The sequence below is a fragment of the Amblyomma mixtum genome, chromosome 4 (genome assembly GCF_055824585.1).
Source record: "Amblyomma mixtum isolate Tamu chromosome 4, ASM5582458v1, whole genome shotgun sequence".
In the NCBI taxonomy this organism is placed as follows: domain Eukaryota; kingdom Metazoa; phylum Arthropoda; class Arachnida; order Ixodida; family Ixodidae; genus Amblyomma; species Amblyomma mixtum.
In genome coordinates, this window is record NC_143015.1 from 86,919,283 (window position 1) to 86,936,679 (window position 17,397).

At 45.4% G+C, this 17,397-nt stretch overlaps 1 protein-coding gene across 10 annotated transcripts in view; it reads left to right on the forward strand.

Moving 5' to 3' along the window:
- The first annotated feature begins 2,590 nt into the window (after window positions 1-2,590).
- Window positions 2,591-17,397, forward strand: part of LOC149347306 (uncharacterized) — a 42,949-nt gene continuing 28,142 nt past the window's right edge. For 6 of the 10 annotated variants that reach the window (XM_089587002.1, XM_089586997.1, XM_089586995.1 and 3 more), the window contains exons 1-2: window positions 2,604-2,730; window positions 13,551-13,631. In XM_089587002.1, coding sequence (XP_089443128.1) covers window positions 13,560-13,631 — 72 coding nt within the window. In that variant the 5' untranslated portion in view covers window positions 2,604-2,730; window positions 13,551-13,559. Of the gene's footprint in view, window positions 2,731-13,550; window positions 13,632-14,577; window positions 14,783-15,120; window positions 16,492-17,397 lie in introns of those variants that run through there. The other 4 variants (XM_089587003.1, XM_089587001.1, XM_089586994.1 and 1 more) reach the window with 4 other exon arrangements.

Genomic DNA, 17,397 nt, shown 5'->3' on the forward strand with positions numbered 1-17,397 from the left:
GGAGCTATTATGGGGGAAAACAAGTATGCTGTAAAGATCAGAGTAAGGTGAAAGCGGAGAACAGAAAACTAGACCGATGCGAAAGTCAGATGTGTGCGTTGAGAGAGAGAGGACGATGCCTTTAGCAATATGGATAAGATATATAAAGTTCCTGAAGAGTTATACTCAATTCTGTAACACAGTCAGTGTGATGAGGATAGGACGATAATGAGAGATTCAATAGCACAAAGCAAAGCGACATCCCGCCAGCAACGAAAGCGGGAATAAAGAGAGCCTTAGGAGCAATGCAAAAGGGAAAAGTAGCTGTTGAAGATCGGGTAACAGCAGATCTGTTCAGGTACGGTGGAGAGATTCTACAAGAAACACTCGCCACCCTGTATACGCAAAGGCAGATGGCTGATGAATTCGAGAGTACCGACAGCTTGGAGGAACGCTATTATCTTAATACATAATAAAGGGGCGGTCAGGGACTTGAAAAATTAAAGACCGATCTGCTTACTGTACGTTGCCCGCAAGGTATTTACGGAGTTTATCGTTACCAGAGGGAGTACGTCTCTACATTTCAATGAACCAAACGGTCATACAGGATTCCTTAAAGGCTACGCGACAATACAAAATGACCACTTGCAATCAGGTGGTAGAAAAATGACCAGAATATAACCAACCCCCATATATAACCTTCATAGGTAACGAAGAACATTTGACTCCGTCTAAACCTCAGTAGTCATGCAGGCATTACCGCGTCAGGGTGTAAATGACACTTATGTTAAAATATTAGAAAATATCTACAAAGATCTGTCTGTCCAGTTCAGTTTGCATCTGATCTGAGCAGGGGAAACATGCAAATGAAAGATTTTTGGAGCAAAGGTCGTGCGCGAAAGGAAGGCGGGAGTACTCAAGAACGCTACTTTCAACGCACAACGCACTGGAAAAGAGCCATACCGCAGTTTGCTCCGGCCCTTTCCAGCCCGTTCACGAGTTTTGTAAAGGCTGCAGCGGAAATTTGTTTTTATTGAAAACGTAGTTGCAATGAGAGAATCCTAGTCGTGCGCGCCGTATTTGGTGCGCTAAAAGTAAAGTCCGAGCTTCGCGAACTTGCATGACTCTTAAGCCTTCAACAACTGATAAGACGATTGCGCAAAGCAACAATCCGGAAGAAGCAGAATACACGGGGGCCCTAATTCTCCGGCTAATCCTTTCGCATTGGTGGTTTTAAATTCCGAAGATATCCATTTTTATGCAAGCACTGTCTCCTTATCGAAGGCAGGAAGGTTTCAATTCGCTTAAGCTCGTTTTATTTCGCAGTAAGGTTCTGGAGGGACTTCGGGCGCGAATATTTTTTTCTCCTCTTCAACTGGACCAGTAATAGCATTAACAAGGCTGGTAGCGGAGAGTAATACGAAAAATAAAATAAAATAACATGCATTAAAACATGAAGATGAATAAAAAAACAGTCTAGTGACAAAGTAACAAGGCGTACAAGAACAATCAAACATACTGAAGTAATTGTGTTTATTTGAGTACAAACAGGTCCACAAAAATTCGCTAGATATCTGATGCAAAAGTCGTACTAGAACGTGTCTTAAGGACGCTTAGTTTGTGTCACGCTATCGTGCTTTCGATTTTGTTTGTATAAGATTGCGCTGAGATATTCCTTTGTATTCATGTATTTTTTTTGCTCTCAATGTATGCCTGATTGCATTCAACTCATGTACATCAGCCAACTCATTCAACAGTTCCAATTAGGAACTGACAGTATCTTCAAATAAATAAATGAAAGGGAAAGCAATAAGCACCAATAATAAACTGCTCAGCAGCAAAAGTAGCGGCTGCATATCATGAGGGAAGGCAACATTGGCTAAAGACAGTCTCGAAACATATTTTGGTACGATACCTAATTAGTGCACTTGTGCAAATTGAATATCGTCAGTAAAGAAATCTGCCGCTATGCGGGAAAAGAATTCCTCAAGTAATTGCATCAATATCGTATTGGCTACGCGCTTCTATTTTTGAAGGTTGTTTGGAAGTTACGTTGCAGTGATTTAAATTAATAAATTGTGTGGGAGCAGGATATTAACTCCCTAACACTGTTGGGCGTGCGAACTTTCAACCCGAAAGCTTCACGGCTCCCGCTCATCACTAAGTCCGATGCTGTCATCGTCGTCGGCGTCGGTAGCGACTAATTCTCTGAGAAGCAACCTAGATGGTTCACCTAGTTTTCGTGACTTTGTGGCGTCATCACACCCTGGCCACCGCATTGCGAGAAAACTGACGACAATGGAAGGCGGCAGTTAAATTATTGATTGGTCACACGGAAGAAGCAACCTGAATCACGCAAACTACACCGGTGGAAGAACCTGCCATTGAAGGGCTGTGCAGCATCGCTTAACCACTGCACAACTGCGCCACGAGTGGTCTGATAACATCGCATGGGTACGGGTGGAAAGAATTCATGTGACGCACATTTCCAGCGGCGCAAGAGACGGAAACTTGCACACAAGCAGTTGAGGTCCCTTTTCTATTTTGTTTTGCACTACATATCACACGCGTGTCCCCCATGCGCAAGTGTCATGCGCTTGACGCCAGATATCGCGTGACTGTTCGAGCCCGCGTTTAAACCTGGCTGCAATCCGTCACCCTTGTTTTCCAGTTTGCGGTGATGGCTGTACGTGTTATCTCTGCGCTGTTACTCGCATTGGCCGCTTCACACGCTCATGGCGCTGGCCTCCTGTAAGTATAGCTCTCAGTTTCTCGCAAATATAAGCCCCACGACGTTTAAGAGTTTAATTCTAAACAAGAAAAACTGAAGCCCCCGGTTGGATTCTGAAAGCACCGTTATCGCTCTGACTTCCTCTTTAAAGACGCCCAACAATGCGTGCCAACGTAACACGTACAATGTCCAACTCCTTATATCGTACCGTTGGTCATGCCGGTGCGTTGATTACAGCAGAGAGAGTTATAATGTAGAGGGATTTTGTTCCCAAAGCTACGCCTGTACCCTGACACCTGAATTCTTTTAAACTCGAATTCTCCATCGAGAAATTGGGCCTCCTGTTCTTCACAAGATCATGTGGATAGTAGTCTACCTCAACACGCAGCATAAATATAATGTATTCTGTACGTGACCGTGAATGCCGTTGTCTCAACGACGTCCGCCAGAATTTTTTTAAAGATAAGCACCTTTCGGTGCAACACAGATTTTCAGGTATTTAATTTTTATTGATTTATACACTCAGGACTATAGGCATAATAGAGGGGAGTGGTTACATAAAGTTGCAAAAACAACGTATAGTGCTGCAAAGTAATTAGTAGTAGTAGTAGAAGAGCTTCATTCGGCCATAATTTGCAGGCCGCGCATGTCGACCACCTGGGCGACCAGAAGTTGCTGTGCAATAGAAGAGGCAATGGGCCAGGTCCGCATAGATACAGGGGCAGTTGGGGCAAGAAGGGTCCGATCGATAGCGATCGAGAAAGAGGCGAGACGGGGTGATGACTGCATTCATTTGAATGTGTCGAAGAAGGCGAGCCTCCGGCACCGTGAGTGATATATAAGGGGGAGGGTAAAGGTGTTTGTCGAGGCGGAGCTCTACGTAGACCTCTGTTGGGGTGCGGCGAAGGGTGAGTCTCCCACCGTCCCCCGAGGGCTTGGGCCAGGGCATCAACGGTGCCCAGAAAAGTGTGTCGCGGGCGAGCTGATGGGCCAGCTCATTTCCGTCAATTCCTGAATGCCCAGGGACCCAGCTGAGGAAACCGATGGAAGGCTGCAATGCGGAGACCACTCGTTCGGCCTCCTGTTGGAGAGAAGGGGTTAGGGTGCGTTTCTGTATGTGGTGTATAGCGGCTTGTGAGTCTGAATAGACTGTGTACTCTTGAAGAGAGGGAAGGAGGGCAAATGGCTGGAGGGCATGCGCAATGGCGAGGACCTCAACGGACAATGCATCCGGAGGGCGTAGATACGGCCCGCTGAAGTGGGTTTCAGGTGCGGGGAGGTAGGGATGGTACAGGGCGTCCCCACCTCCTCAGCCAGCAGCCAGAGCCGATTCGAGCTCTCGGAGAGTGAAGGAGTGGTCCAAATCGGTGTTAGGGCCCCCGAGTACACCACCAGGTAGGAGGGCGCCAGAGGGGGCGGGAGGTAGAGAGAGGCGAGCTGATAAAAAACATCGGAGGGAGTCCCCTGAGTGATGGCTTTAGCTAGAGTTGGAGCAAGGGCAGGCTTCGTGCCGAGGAGGGATTTGAAGAGAGACCATGTGAATCGCGAGTGCAATGCAATGTCAAGACGGTCACAAAGAGCACTCCAACGAGAGTGTTCGAAAGAGGCACAGTGGGCGACGATCTCGGCCCGCAGAGCAGTGATCCGGGAGGAAAGTTGGGCATTGTGGGGTTGGAAGCGAAAAGAGTTTTGAAGATGTTTACGGCGACGCCATAAACGGAGAACGTGAGGGTCTGGGACTGGTTGACGAGAGCGAACGCGACGGCTACTGGACGTGAGTGCTGCAGTGATGCGCGACGTGCAGACGTCGTAGGATTGAAAGGAGTCGGAGGCGAGATTAGCGCGGAAGACGTGCCAGTCAGTGTGAGTGACCGGATGACACCGAGGGATGTGGGAAAGAGAGGTGAAAATATGGGTGAGAAAGCGGTCGCTGAGAAGAGTTTCGGCAGTCACCTGCCAGTGAAAGGAAAGTGAACCTCGAGAGAACGTGAGGTCGGGCGTCGTAGGGCGCTGTGAGGCAGTTCCCGCTCGAGTAGGGGAGCAAGGGGTATTAAGAAGGGTGAGGGGGCATCCTGGGCTAGAGAGTGGAGGAGGCGGCCGGGTTTGAGGGTTTGTGGGTGGCCCCAGAGTGTGTGAGGGGCATTAAAGTCACCACCAGAGAGGAAATGGGAGCTTGAAGGAAGAGAGTGAAGGAACTTTCCCAGGGCGCAGAATAAAGAGGAGATTTCAGGGGGGTTGTAGAAAGACAAAAGGGCGAATGAGACGCGGGCAGAAGATTGACGAGAGACCACACCAACTAAATAGTTCAGGAGGGTGGGTGGGGGGGATGTCTAGTGGCTCCACGAGCACGTTGCTGCGTACATAGATAGGCGCAAATGGTGTGGCCGTAGTGGCATGGCAGGCGCGGTAGGTTGGGGCAGTGCGGGCCGCCCGAGTTTCCTGGAGAAGGAGAAAATGGGGCACGGAGGGTCGGGCGAGTAGATGCTGGTGGAGGGGGGTCTTATTATGGCGCAGATTTCGGCAGTTCCACTGCACAATCTCGAGGTCCGCGCCAAACGCCCTTATGTCAGTGCAGGGGTAGAGGCACGTGAGGGTACGCGTTCCTTCTTTTTGGCCAAGGGCAGTGACTCATGCAGGGAGTGGAGCGTAGAAGCTAAGGATTCCATTTGTTTGGATTGTGCTTGGAGGGTGGTAAGATTCTGGAGAACCGATGTCTCTAGCTGAACGAAGCGAGTGTGGTGTCCCTGAGTGGTGGTTTCGACAAGATCGGCCAAAGGGGCGACCTGGGCGGTGGAGGAGGGAGTGGTGAGTGTGGCAAGGTGCTCATTTAGCTTGGTAAGCTGGAAAGTAAGAGAGGAGGTGGTTGTCTGGAGGGTTTGGGTCAAGGCATCGATCTGCTGTCGTAGGTCGTGGGAAATGCGCTGCTGCTCTCGCTGCTGGCGTTTCAGCATAGCGAGCCGGAGGTCGAAGGAGCGGTTCTCGTCACTCAGGGATGGAGAGGCTGGTGTAGTGGAAGAGAGGAAAGCTGGCACCGAATATCTTTTAATTTTGGCGGCGTAGGAGCCTGGTGGTGTCGTGACCGGAGCAGATGTAGGTTCATGATCAGAGGAGGAGGATTAGTAGTACAGAAATGATGGCTTCTAGTTATACAATATTGTCTAATGGGTTCTGCATGTGCTGGATAATAGAAGATAATACAGTGCCTACAGTGCAACGGTACAATATAGTAACTGGAAGCAGAAAAAAAAGAGATGCTCCTGCTTATACCTTGCTATCTAATACGATCTTTTAGTGTTGGTTATCAACAATTGTAGAGGTTGATGAGCAAAGGTGGTTCCACTCAACACCTAAGCGCTGGAGGAATGACTGACACAAGGCATTGGTTTTGCCTAATGGAATTTAGACTTTGTACGTGTGATCTAGCCTTGATGAAATGTATTGGGGAGGGGAGATCAGTTCGTCGCGAAGGGTGGAATGATGTAAAGGTTTTTTTTGAAAAAGTGAAAGTCTAAGGGTTTACGGCGAGATGCTAAAAATGGCAAGCTAACATTTAATTTCATTGCCTAAATTCTGCCAATTCGGTTAAAGTCACAAATTATGTAAAGAAGACAATAGTTTTGCACCACTTGTAATGAGTAAATTGGGTTTTGTTGTACCGGATCTCAAACTGCTGCAGCATATGCGAGCTTTGACCAGTGACGTATATAACAGTAATTTTAGGAAATAAGATTCCTTAAAGAAGTGGTGTTTTCAATATTCCAGCATGCGATTTGCACTAATAATTACGTAGGAAGTGAATACCGACCGTTTTCACACGAAATAACTTCTGAATTCTTTTGTACTTGAGCTATCCTTCGATAACTTGACCCCCCTTTACTTTCCAAGATAATGTGGATAGTAACTAGTGGTGCAACAAATTCTAGTTATACCGCGCGCCATTATGAAAGGCGGTGGCTAGGCGTGTGCAGAGGAACACCGACCGCTACGTGCCACGGTTGCGCAGCACTCAGAGGAACGACTACCACTACGTGTCACTAGTCTCCTTGGTGCATAGCGCTCTTTGAAGTGATTAGCTGTGGCAACGTGTGTGCTGTGCGCAAGCTCACTAGACTTCCGCCTAATAAATACAAAATTATATACCATATTATAGGGATACTTAAGCGCTAACAGCCACAATCAGCAGTTTCTATTCATGCACAGTCACTGTTCTTTGTTCGCATTAACACATTCGTCTCAATTATTGCAACATAGTTTACACATGCTGGTATATGAAATTTTCCACGCTGCAGTTAGTGCATGTAATGTAACTCTAATTAGCACCTCACTAAGAAGCACGTCCCTACTTTACTCCGCTAATTACCAAATTAATAAGTTTTGCCAACACCATTCACACACGCCCTCCTTGTACCTGCCAAGTCAGCGTGCCTGCGTAACCTACGCGGTAGCATACTTTGGTGGTACCGCAAGGGTAATGGTTTTGAATCTCGACTAAAATAATAAAAAATTTGTTGTAGTGTTACTTCATCTCAAACATGCGTCGAACTTTATTCATATTACAAGTCCCCTATGAAATCATTTTCATTCAAGAGATACACGCTTGACGTCACGCCTTACGCTGGCTTTTCGAAGCAACGCCTGCCGTCCGAAGTGGAGTTCTTCGCTGTACGGACGACTTTAACGCTGACACATAAACAGCGGCGGTATACTGAGAGCATCGCAAAAACTAGTGGATTTCGCGCGCTACCACTGGAAACAACACACAAAATAACGATCGCAAGACAGATCTCTAGTGGTCATTGCTTTGCCCTGTAGTTCTCGTAGCAGCGCGTGGAAGCTATCAGTATGAGCAACCAACTAGCCCCAATTCCCACCTTGATCACAGAAACATCATACGATAAAGTAGCCGGTCATTCCTCATTTTGGTATTGGGAGTCTCATCACCGACAGTTGCCTTAGTGCTACAGGCTTGTGCCAGTAACAACATTTAATAATGTGCATGTCTGAGATATCTGTTGCTCTTGCGTGGCTCCAATGGGATTAGCGACGCAGGTAATCTCTAGTGCAATAGTTTCTAAAGTGTTTCAGCTGCCTGCTGCGGTCACCAGTGGTCAGGTTTGGAAGGAGGCTATCATCGGTCGACAGGCCACCCCTAGGTGTCACCACGAGCGCCATGTGGTTTGCAAAGGAAAGGCTGCTGTACTGCACTTGCTTGAAATTCGAGGGGTTTCTTTTTTCAGCAGCATTTGCTTGGGTGCTAGCTGGCTCATGGTTAAAAACAGATAGGCAACCTACGCTCAAGGTTTCCATGTCAACCGCGACCCGACAGCACAGAGGATAAAGAGTGAAGCGAGCAGTTGTTGGCGCACCTGTAGCGCTTTTCAACGCTATACGCCTGCGGTTATAGGCATGAGCTTCCGCGCACTGTCGAGGCCACACGTGGCGTGCGTCACCTAACAGGATTGCGAAGGGAAGCAGAGCGAAAAGACCAGCACGTAGACGAAAGGCACACGAACTGCCACTGAAACTGCCGAAAATTTATTAAGAGTAAAGAGCAGTGTTGTTATGCCAGCCGTGACACACATGAAAAATTGGTGACAGGTGTGGATCATAAGAGCCATCGAGGGCAAAAGGAATTTTCTAAGCAAAATATCAACTTTTGATGAACCTAAAACACATTTTACGACTTGAATACCGAGAATTGAGAGCGCAGCGCAACCAAAAGAAACCACAGCAAATGACATTGTCATGACAAAAAAACAGCGAAGAATGAGCAGTGGTAACAGCTACAATGAGAGCAGTGACATTTGCATTGAAGCAAAAGCAGAAGTTATGGGCATGAAAATAAGAAAAATATTTGCAACCTAACCGATCGCAAAGAACAGTAAAAACTGGAGCCACCAAGAAAAAAAAAATCTCGCTGCAGTATCAACCAAACCTAAACAAAGAATTATGAAGCAATTCCAGTACATCGTACATACAGTACTTACGAATGTACTGTTGAGCGATTTAGATACCAAGGTAGGCAAGACGCGAGCTGGAGACTAGGCAGTGAGTGACTATTGCACAGGCTCTAGAAATAGCAGAGGGGAGTTCATAGTAGAGTTCGGTGAGAGGAATAATTAATCGAACATGAATGCCTTCATCCGCAAGCGAAAGAACTGGAAGTGGACGTGGAAGTGCTCCAAAGGCTGAGAATAAAAATACAATCTACCTCGTACTCTGCCCTGACCATGGAGTTTTAGAGGATGAGAGGTTCTTCAGAAAGGTTGGTTGTTGCATGGATGGTAAAGTATTGAATTAGCTTATACATGAAGGGGACCGGAAAAGGCTATTGAAGTGGAAGCCCATGAATATGCAAGCGTCAATAAGGCAATTACAGTAATATAGGATGTCTCTGCAGAACATATATTTGGCTTTAACTTAATACGACGTCCTTAATGTTTAATCATTGAACGATAATTTCACAGCTATCATTAGAGAGTTTGCAGTAGAAATATGCGGCACGATGGTTTGACAGGATACCCAAAAGTTCTCTGAGGAGGCGACAGATCTGATTAAGAAACGCCAAAGCATGAAACTGTCACCCTACAAACAGAACAGAATTGGCAGGACTATAAAAGTCAATCAATGAGAGCAGGACAACCGAGATAAGGAACTTTCTCAAGGGGGGAAATGGGAATGCTGTTTAGAAGTGAGGTTGATAAAGCGGTGAGGAGATAACTATAGACATAAGCTAAACCACATGTGCGCGCTAAGAGACAGAGGATGATGTCTTTAGCAATATGGGTATTATGTGTAAAGCTGCCGTAGAGTTCTACACAATTCTGTGCAGTAGTGTATGTAATAAGGACGATAATGAGAGATGCAGTAGCACAAGCAATGTTACATGCCGCCAATAACGAAAGAGGGAGTAAAGAGAGCCTTAGGAGCAATACAAAAAGGGAAAGTAGCTGGTGGGGATCGGGTAATAGCAGATCTGTTCAGGCACGGTAAGATATTGTACAAGAAAAACTAGTCACCCTGTATACACAAGAAGCTGATGACCTCGAGAGTACGGACAGCTTGGAAGCACGCTAATATCAACTTAATCTATAAGAAAGGGTCGGTCAAGGACTTGAAAAATTACACACCGATCAGCTTACTGTCCATTTCCCACGATGTATTTACGAAGGTTATCTCTAATAAAGTGAGTGTAACCTTATATTTCAATCAACCAAATGAAGAGGTAGGCTTTCTTAAAGGCTACATCACAATGGACCATACCCACTGTCAATCAGGCAATAAAAATGAGCAGAATATAACCAGCCTCCGTATGTAGCTACCATAGATACCGAAAATATGACTCTGTCTGAGCCTACGAAGTCAAGCAGGCATTACGGAGTCAGGGTGTAGATAAGCCTTATGTTGAAATACCGGAAGACATCTCCAACGACTGCACAGCCACCACAGTCGTCCATAAGGTCAGCAATAAAGTTCCAATAAGAAAGGGTGTCTGTCAGGCAGGGAGAGAACATGTGGCCTCTGCTATTCACCGTTTATTTACAAGAGGTATTCAGAGGTCTTCATTTGGAACTGTTGGGGATATGGGTAAGTAATTCTGCGATCCGCTGATGACATTGTCTTGCTAAATCTCTGTGGAGAAGAACTGCAAACTGAGTTCAAAGACATATACGAGCACCGCAGAATAATGGGTGTATAAATATTGTGCTCAATATCAAAGTAGTGTTCAATAGTCTTGAAAGGTAAGAGCAGTTTAGGATTGGTGGCGAGGAGCCGGAAGCAGAATGGGATTACGAGTAGTTAGGGTACTTTGTGGCCGCAGATCGGCATCATGAGAGTGAATTCGAAGGATAAGAATACGATGCGGCGCATTTTACAGGTTTTCCCAGGTCATAAATAGCAGTCTACCAATATCCCTCAAGGGAAATGTATATAACAGCTCGATCCTTCCGCTGCTCACCTATGGGGCAGGCCAATAAAATGTCCAACTTCAATTGAGGACACCGCAGCGAGCTGTGGAAGCGAAAATGATTGGTGTAACTTTAAGAGACAGGGAGAGGGCAAACTGGATCAGGGAAGAATCGCGGGTTCGTGAGATCCTAGTCTAAATCAAGAAGTAGAAATGGGATTGAGCAGAGCATATGATGCGAAGGCAAGATAATTGATCGTCGCCAACGTAACGGACTAAATACCAAGAGAAGGCAAGCGTAGCGAGGGGTGGCAGGGAGTTGGGCGGGTGGGTGAGATCGGGGATACGTTGGCTGCAGCTTTCAGAGGACAACCCTGTCTAGAGATACATTAGAGCGGCCTTTGTCCTGTAGCGAACGCATTCAGGTAGCTGGCGAGGATGAGTTGAAGCCCTCGACCCTAAAGGACCTAGTAATCGAGGAGTTTGATTTTGACTCTCTTCAGCGATACCAACTGCTCCTGAGCGCAGTCAATAAGAGAAAAGGCCAGGGAGGAAATGTGTTTTTACAAAATCAGTCAGTTGATATTGTTCATATAAGCTGCCGCAAAAAAATAGGAAACTTGTCTCTCCAGTTCAATTTCGATCTGAGCAGTGAAAATAAGCAACGGAAAGATTTTTGCCGTAAAGATGGTGCGCGTGATCAAGGCGGGGGTAAAAAAACGCCACTTTCAACGCGCAACACACTGGAAAAGAGGCATAGAGCCGTTTGCTTGTGCCTTTTACAACCAGTTCAGAAGTTTTGTCGAGGCTCCAGCAGAAACAATATTTTTTTTTTGAAAATATAGAAAAAAATGAGGCAATCCTAGCCTTGCCTGGAGCTGGGCTTAATCGGGTTGAAATGCTTGGGAAATGAATCTTTGATCCCATCTTGCGAAAACGAAAATACCTTGGGCCATTGCACTGTTTGGTCGCAGATGCCCTTGCGCCATAATCAATCAATCAATCAATCAATCAATCAATCAATCAATCAATCAATCAATCAATCAATCAATCAATCAATCAATCAATCAATCAATCAATCAATCAATCAATCAATCAATCAATCAATAATTTTTATTCAAGACAATAATACAAAACTATTGTTTTGGGGGACGTGTTCAAAAGGCGGAAAAGTGCCTGACGAGGCCACGCCACCCTGTGGCAAGCAGCGGTTAGACACTCATGCAGAGCTTTAAACAGTGTTAGGTCTTTGCAGAGAAAAATCCAAGATTCACTGTCATATCCTAGCCTTGTGCGTCGGATTTGTACGCTAAAAGTAAACTCGGTGATTCGCGATATTGTATGACTTGTAAGGCTTCAGCAACAGATTTCTTTCTTCTTTTTCTTTTCCTTCTTTTTTTGGGTCTTGTTGTTCCGCCAAATTTCGATTGTTGCTGACTACCAGTTATTGCTCTTTCTTGCTTCTTTTTTTGCCCTGTTACTCATGTTAAATGTTCCTTCTATGTATACAATTTGTAATTTTTACCACCCCCTATGTAATACCCTCGTGAAGAGGGCCTTTAGGGGTATCTAGAAATAAATAAAATAGATGAGACGATCGCGCTGAGGAACAGTGCCGGAAGAAGCAGAATACTCGGGGCCCCTAATTTTCCGGCTAATCATTTCGCGTTGAATGTTGTGAATGCCGAATATCTCCACATTTATGCATGTGCTGTCCTCTAGGAGTAGTCAGGGAGGTTTTAATCCAGTTAAGCTCGTTTTATTTACCGAGGTTATGGCTGCATTTCGGGCAACAAGAATTTTCTGGCCGCTTCTCTGTCCCTGTAATAGCTTCATCAAAGAGGCGAGCGACTATTCATGCAAAAAGTAAAATAAAGAAACTTGAAATAACACATCAAGGTGAATAAAAAAATAGTCTTGTGACAAAGTGACAAAGTTTACAAAAAAATCAAATATACTGAAGCAATGCGCTTATTTTGCTACAAACATGTCCACAAAAAATGGATTGTATTTCTTAAACGGTAATGGTACTAAAATTAAGATATGACAATTTTGCGCCATAAAAATAAAGAATAAAAGGAGAAGCAATAGGCACCATGATAAATTGCTCAGCAGGATAAGTAGCGGGTAGCAAGTCATGGAAAAAGGGAACATTCGCTAAAGACAGTCTAGAAATTTATATTGTGGTATGGTACCTAGTAAGTGCACTTGTGCAAAATAAATATTACTACTCAAGAAATCTGAATCTATGCGGAAAAAGAATACATTCTTGGCTGTGTGGTTCCATTTATTAAGGTTTATTTGGAGGTAATGTTTAAGTGATTGCAATTAATAATTAGTGCGCGAGATGGATTTTACCATGTAACACTGTTGCTCATGCGAACTTTTAACCCGAAAGTGTCCAGGTTCCCGTTCTTCAGTAAATCCGGCGTAGTGACTTTCATTGGCATCGTGAGCGACTAATTCCACGGGAAGCAATCTAGATAGACCACCTAGTTCCCGTGACCTCGTGACCGTTACCGTCATCACAACCTGTCCACCGCCCTGCGAGAAAACTGACCACAATGGATGGTGGCAGTTAAATTAGTGATTGGTCGCTCGGAAGGAGCAACCTGGGTCGCACAAACTACAACGGTGGAAGCACCTGCCATAGCATGGTAGTGGCACATCGCTTAACCGCTGCACCACTGTGCCGGGAGTGGTTTGATAACATCGCATGGGTACGAGTCGAAAGAATTTATGTGACGCACATTTCCAGCGGTGCAAGAGACTGAAGCTTGTTCACAAGCGGTCCCTTTTCTCTTTTTTGTTGCGCTACATATGACGCGCGTGCCGCGCATGCACAAGTGTCATGCGCTTGACGCATGAAATCGCGTGACTGTTTCAGCCCGTGTTTATACGTGGCCAGAATCCGTCACCCTTGTTTTGCAGTTTGCGGCGATGGCTGCTCGTGTTATCTCTGCCCTGCTGCTCGCCTTGGCCGCTTCACGCGCTCTTGGCGCCGCGCCTCCTGTAAGTGAAGCTGACAGTTACTCGCAGATGTAAGCCCCACGACGTTTAAGAGTTCTCTTCTGAACTAGAAAAAGCGAAGCCCCCGGTTTGTTTCTAAAAGCACCGCTATCGCTCTGACTTCCTCCGGAAGCACGCTGAGCGTTGCGTGCCATCGTGACACGCAGAATTTCCCACTCCTTATAGTCCACCGTTGGTCATGTCGACGCGTTAGCTTGAGCGGAGGGCGTTATAATGTCGGGGAATAAATTCACAAAGCTACGCCTATAACGTAATACTTCTGACTCGTAAAAGGGTCTGACGAAGAATTTGTGGTAAGCTTCCACAAAGACCAGAAGCAAATGTATTGAGAGCCTATATTTTGTTCGTAACATGACGAGTGATCAGTTGAATATAAAAGTATTATACGCCATGTAAATTTTGTTTGAGGATGCTCTATAAAAGCATTGTGTGTAACATTAATCATTGGATCAGTCAACAAGACAATGATTGAATAAATGAATTTTTTATTGTTTGCTAAGTGCTCATAACCAAACTCTCATTATTTCTACAGGCGCACTTAGAGCAAGTGCAAGAATTTAAGGACATAAATAAACGTAAACTGCACATGTAGCGATTGTACAAGTAAACTTAATTAACGTAGTAAAATCAAAACGTAATTGGTCAGGAAGGAACTCAGTCTTTAATCCCGTCGTGTGCAATGGCTGAGGGGAAAACAGAAAAACTAGCGAGGACGGCTAAACAAAGCTCCCATCTCCCTTTAACGATTAGGCGCGGCGAGAAGGATTAAAATAAAAAAAGAAGGATTAGCAGACATTGATCAACGAGCACACACATAATCTCATCACAATAACTAATCAGTGCTACATCTGTGAAGCCTGCAAGAAAGGAAATAGCAGTCATTACGACAACATTATATAACTTCCTTAAATATCCCTTTCCGACCCAGCGACCAGTACACTGGACATAAGAAACAAAGCGATGAAAAAAGCAGACGAAGCCCAAAATCAAAAGCGAAACCACTTCCAAGGCTTCCGGAGGAGACGAGGAATATCTCGATTGAGATAGTTCCTCTTTCGGCCGCATCTTCAGAGGAGGTCAGCACAGAGGAATGGCGTCCTCCGCGACCAAACGGCCATGTGCAACGTGCTCAAGTAAGTAATTTGTTTTACCGTTTTGTCCTCACTCAATTCAAATAAATAAATTCGTGCGAGATAACTATGCTCTGTTTGAAACAATGTGGTTAAAAGTGTGTCCTATTTATGAGTAGTTTTTCCGCAATGCGACAATGTTTTTATGTCCAGTGTACTGGACACTAGGATTCAACTGGCGCGTTTTGTTCAAGTACCCGTGCAAAGGAGGTTGCTTTTGATTTTGAATATTTTCTGGCGCCAAAATTACATAACTCCTAATGTCTTGGTAGAAATATCTTGATGGGGTTTTTCATTCAAGTAATATGATTTTCAGCACTATTTGGTTCTTTTATTTGCAGAAAAGACGCTCACTAATGAAGATATTCAAGAGCTTTTCTTCGGGGACCAGTCCGACCTAGACGTCGATTCGGACTTTGAAGACGAGGTGGAGAAATTCCAGGCAGAGTCTCCACTGGAAGAAAGCAGCGACGATTCTTCAAGTGGGGATGAAAATGACCAAAACGAAAAGTTTGACAAAGGAACGCGACCGCAAAGTTCACGCCAAAAAGTAGCACAGTCGTGGACGGCACAGGCATTTACCGCGCCGATCGACATCGAAAGAACCGGTGAAATGGATGGATACGCGGTCAGTTACGCTGCTGTCTTCATGTTGTAGAGCTCAGTCAGTTGACTCTACAAGGCGTTACGACATGAAACAGAAAAAATACGTTGGAAGTCGAAAGGCCGGCAAGCGTCCGATTCTATAACAATCACAAGGGAGGAGTAGACCTGAACGACTTTCTCATCAACCTGTATCGCATAAAAATGAAAACTAAGAAATGATCTGTAAAAGCCATTTTACACTTCACGGATCTCGCCTTGGTTAACAGCTGGCTGAGTTACAAAGAAGACACCAAAGAGGCAGGCTACATGAAGAGTCAAGTGCTTCACCTGCTAGACTTCAGGATGCAGGTAGCAGAAGCTCTTATCAGGGGCTCCCAAGAAAGAAAGCGGCGTGGTAGGCCATCTACAGATGCTGCTGTTCAACATGCACACCACCACAGGGCTGCCGTGCAAATACCAGGCCCTGGCGTGCGTTTTGATCAAGAAGGCCATTGGCCAGATCCTCAAGTGATGGCAAATTCCTCCAGGTGTCGACTCTCCGAATGCAAGGCAAAGTCATAAGTTCAGTGCACAAAATGCAAAGTCTTTCTTTGCTTGAAGGCAGGCAAAAACTGTTTTCGCGATTTCACCACCAAGTAAGCGCCAGAGTTGACCTTAAGTTTGGATGTTTCATCAAGCACAAAGACGATACTCCAAGTAAATGTCGCTCCTAGTGCAAGTTACTTCTTTTTCTTAAGTCTGGCAGTACTGTACTTGTGATTCTAAGAACGGCTAAGCTCTTGAGATGACGTACAGCATTGCTCAATCAACGAGCAAACCAGATCATGTGCAACAAATAAATCCCTGTGTCCAGTATAATGGACATGGTTCTCCGTTGAAAACCACTGTACTTACTGTCTTCATAATTTTTCAGACGCTCTTTAATACCTTCTTAACCGCAAAAAACCACCAGCAATTTTTCTTCTCGCCCACAAAAAAATTCGGGATGCAAAGGGATATAGAAAAAGATATTTCAAATGGTACCTAAAGATAGGAAAATATATATCAAAAGGCATCGTATCAAAACTGGGCACGTTTAACTGTTCAGGCAAGAAGGCAAATCATATATTAAAATTTTGAAACCATATCTTGTGCGTGGGAAAACTTCCAGCTCTTTGTGGAATTCCGTGACATGGTTTTGGTCCGAGAACTCTTAGGAACAGAATTAATGCTGTACATCAAAATGAACCCAACGCACTCTTTGCATACCATGCCCATTGGGAATAGGTCACCAGTGGCCCATAAATACTGCGTCCTATTCCAATGCTACCAATGTACATTCAGACTATTTCCGCCATCTCTTATTTAGTCCAAGAAGTAAACATTTTGTGCCGATGAAATTTGGAGCCCCGCTAGAAAGCGGTGGATATTAGTGCGGGACTAAAAAGCGAGGTGAGCAAGTTTTATTAGTAAATAAACGGAGGACTGAGGCTAGTTCATATTGCCACGTATCATTGTAGTGTTCGTTCGTTCACGCTCAAGGCTGCAGGAAAGGGTAGTTATCACTTTTGTTCGTGACGCGAGAAGCGACCGGACTAATCTCGATTGTTCACAGCCATGAACAGCTGCATCTACTTGTTTCTAGATTACTCTAGATGATCTAGGCCTGTTATCTCGAAGTTTCCCCGCCGGCTTTAAATTGAACGATGCCCCGAGAAGCGGGCATCCGTAGTTCGACGACCGACGAGCACGTTTGTTGCTTACGCCGCCACCGAGTGATTCAGTTATTTTGCGGGCGCAAGTCACCCCAAATAAAGAGCTTCGTTTCCAAGTCTGGCTGGTGTCTTCCTGACCACTGGACTGCCGTCACTACAACGTGACATCTGGTGGAGGTGCTGGGTAGCCTTCCATGTTCCGGACACCCCCTACAAGTCGTGACGCCAGCTCTCTGACTCATCCACCGCAGGACCTGAGTCCAGTCCACCACGCAGCCTATGGAGCCCCCAGCCATGTCTTACGCCGCAGCATTGCGC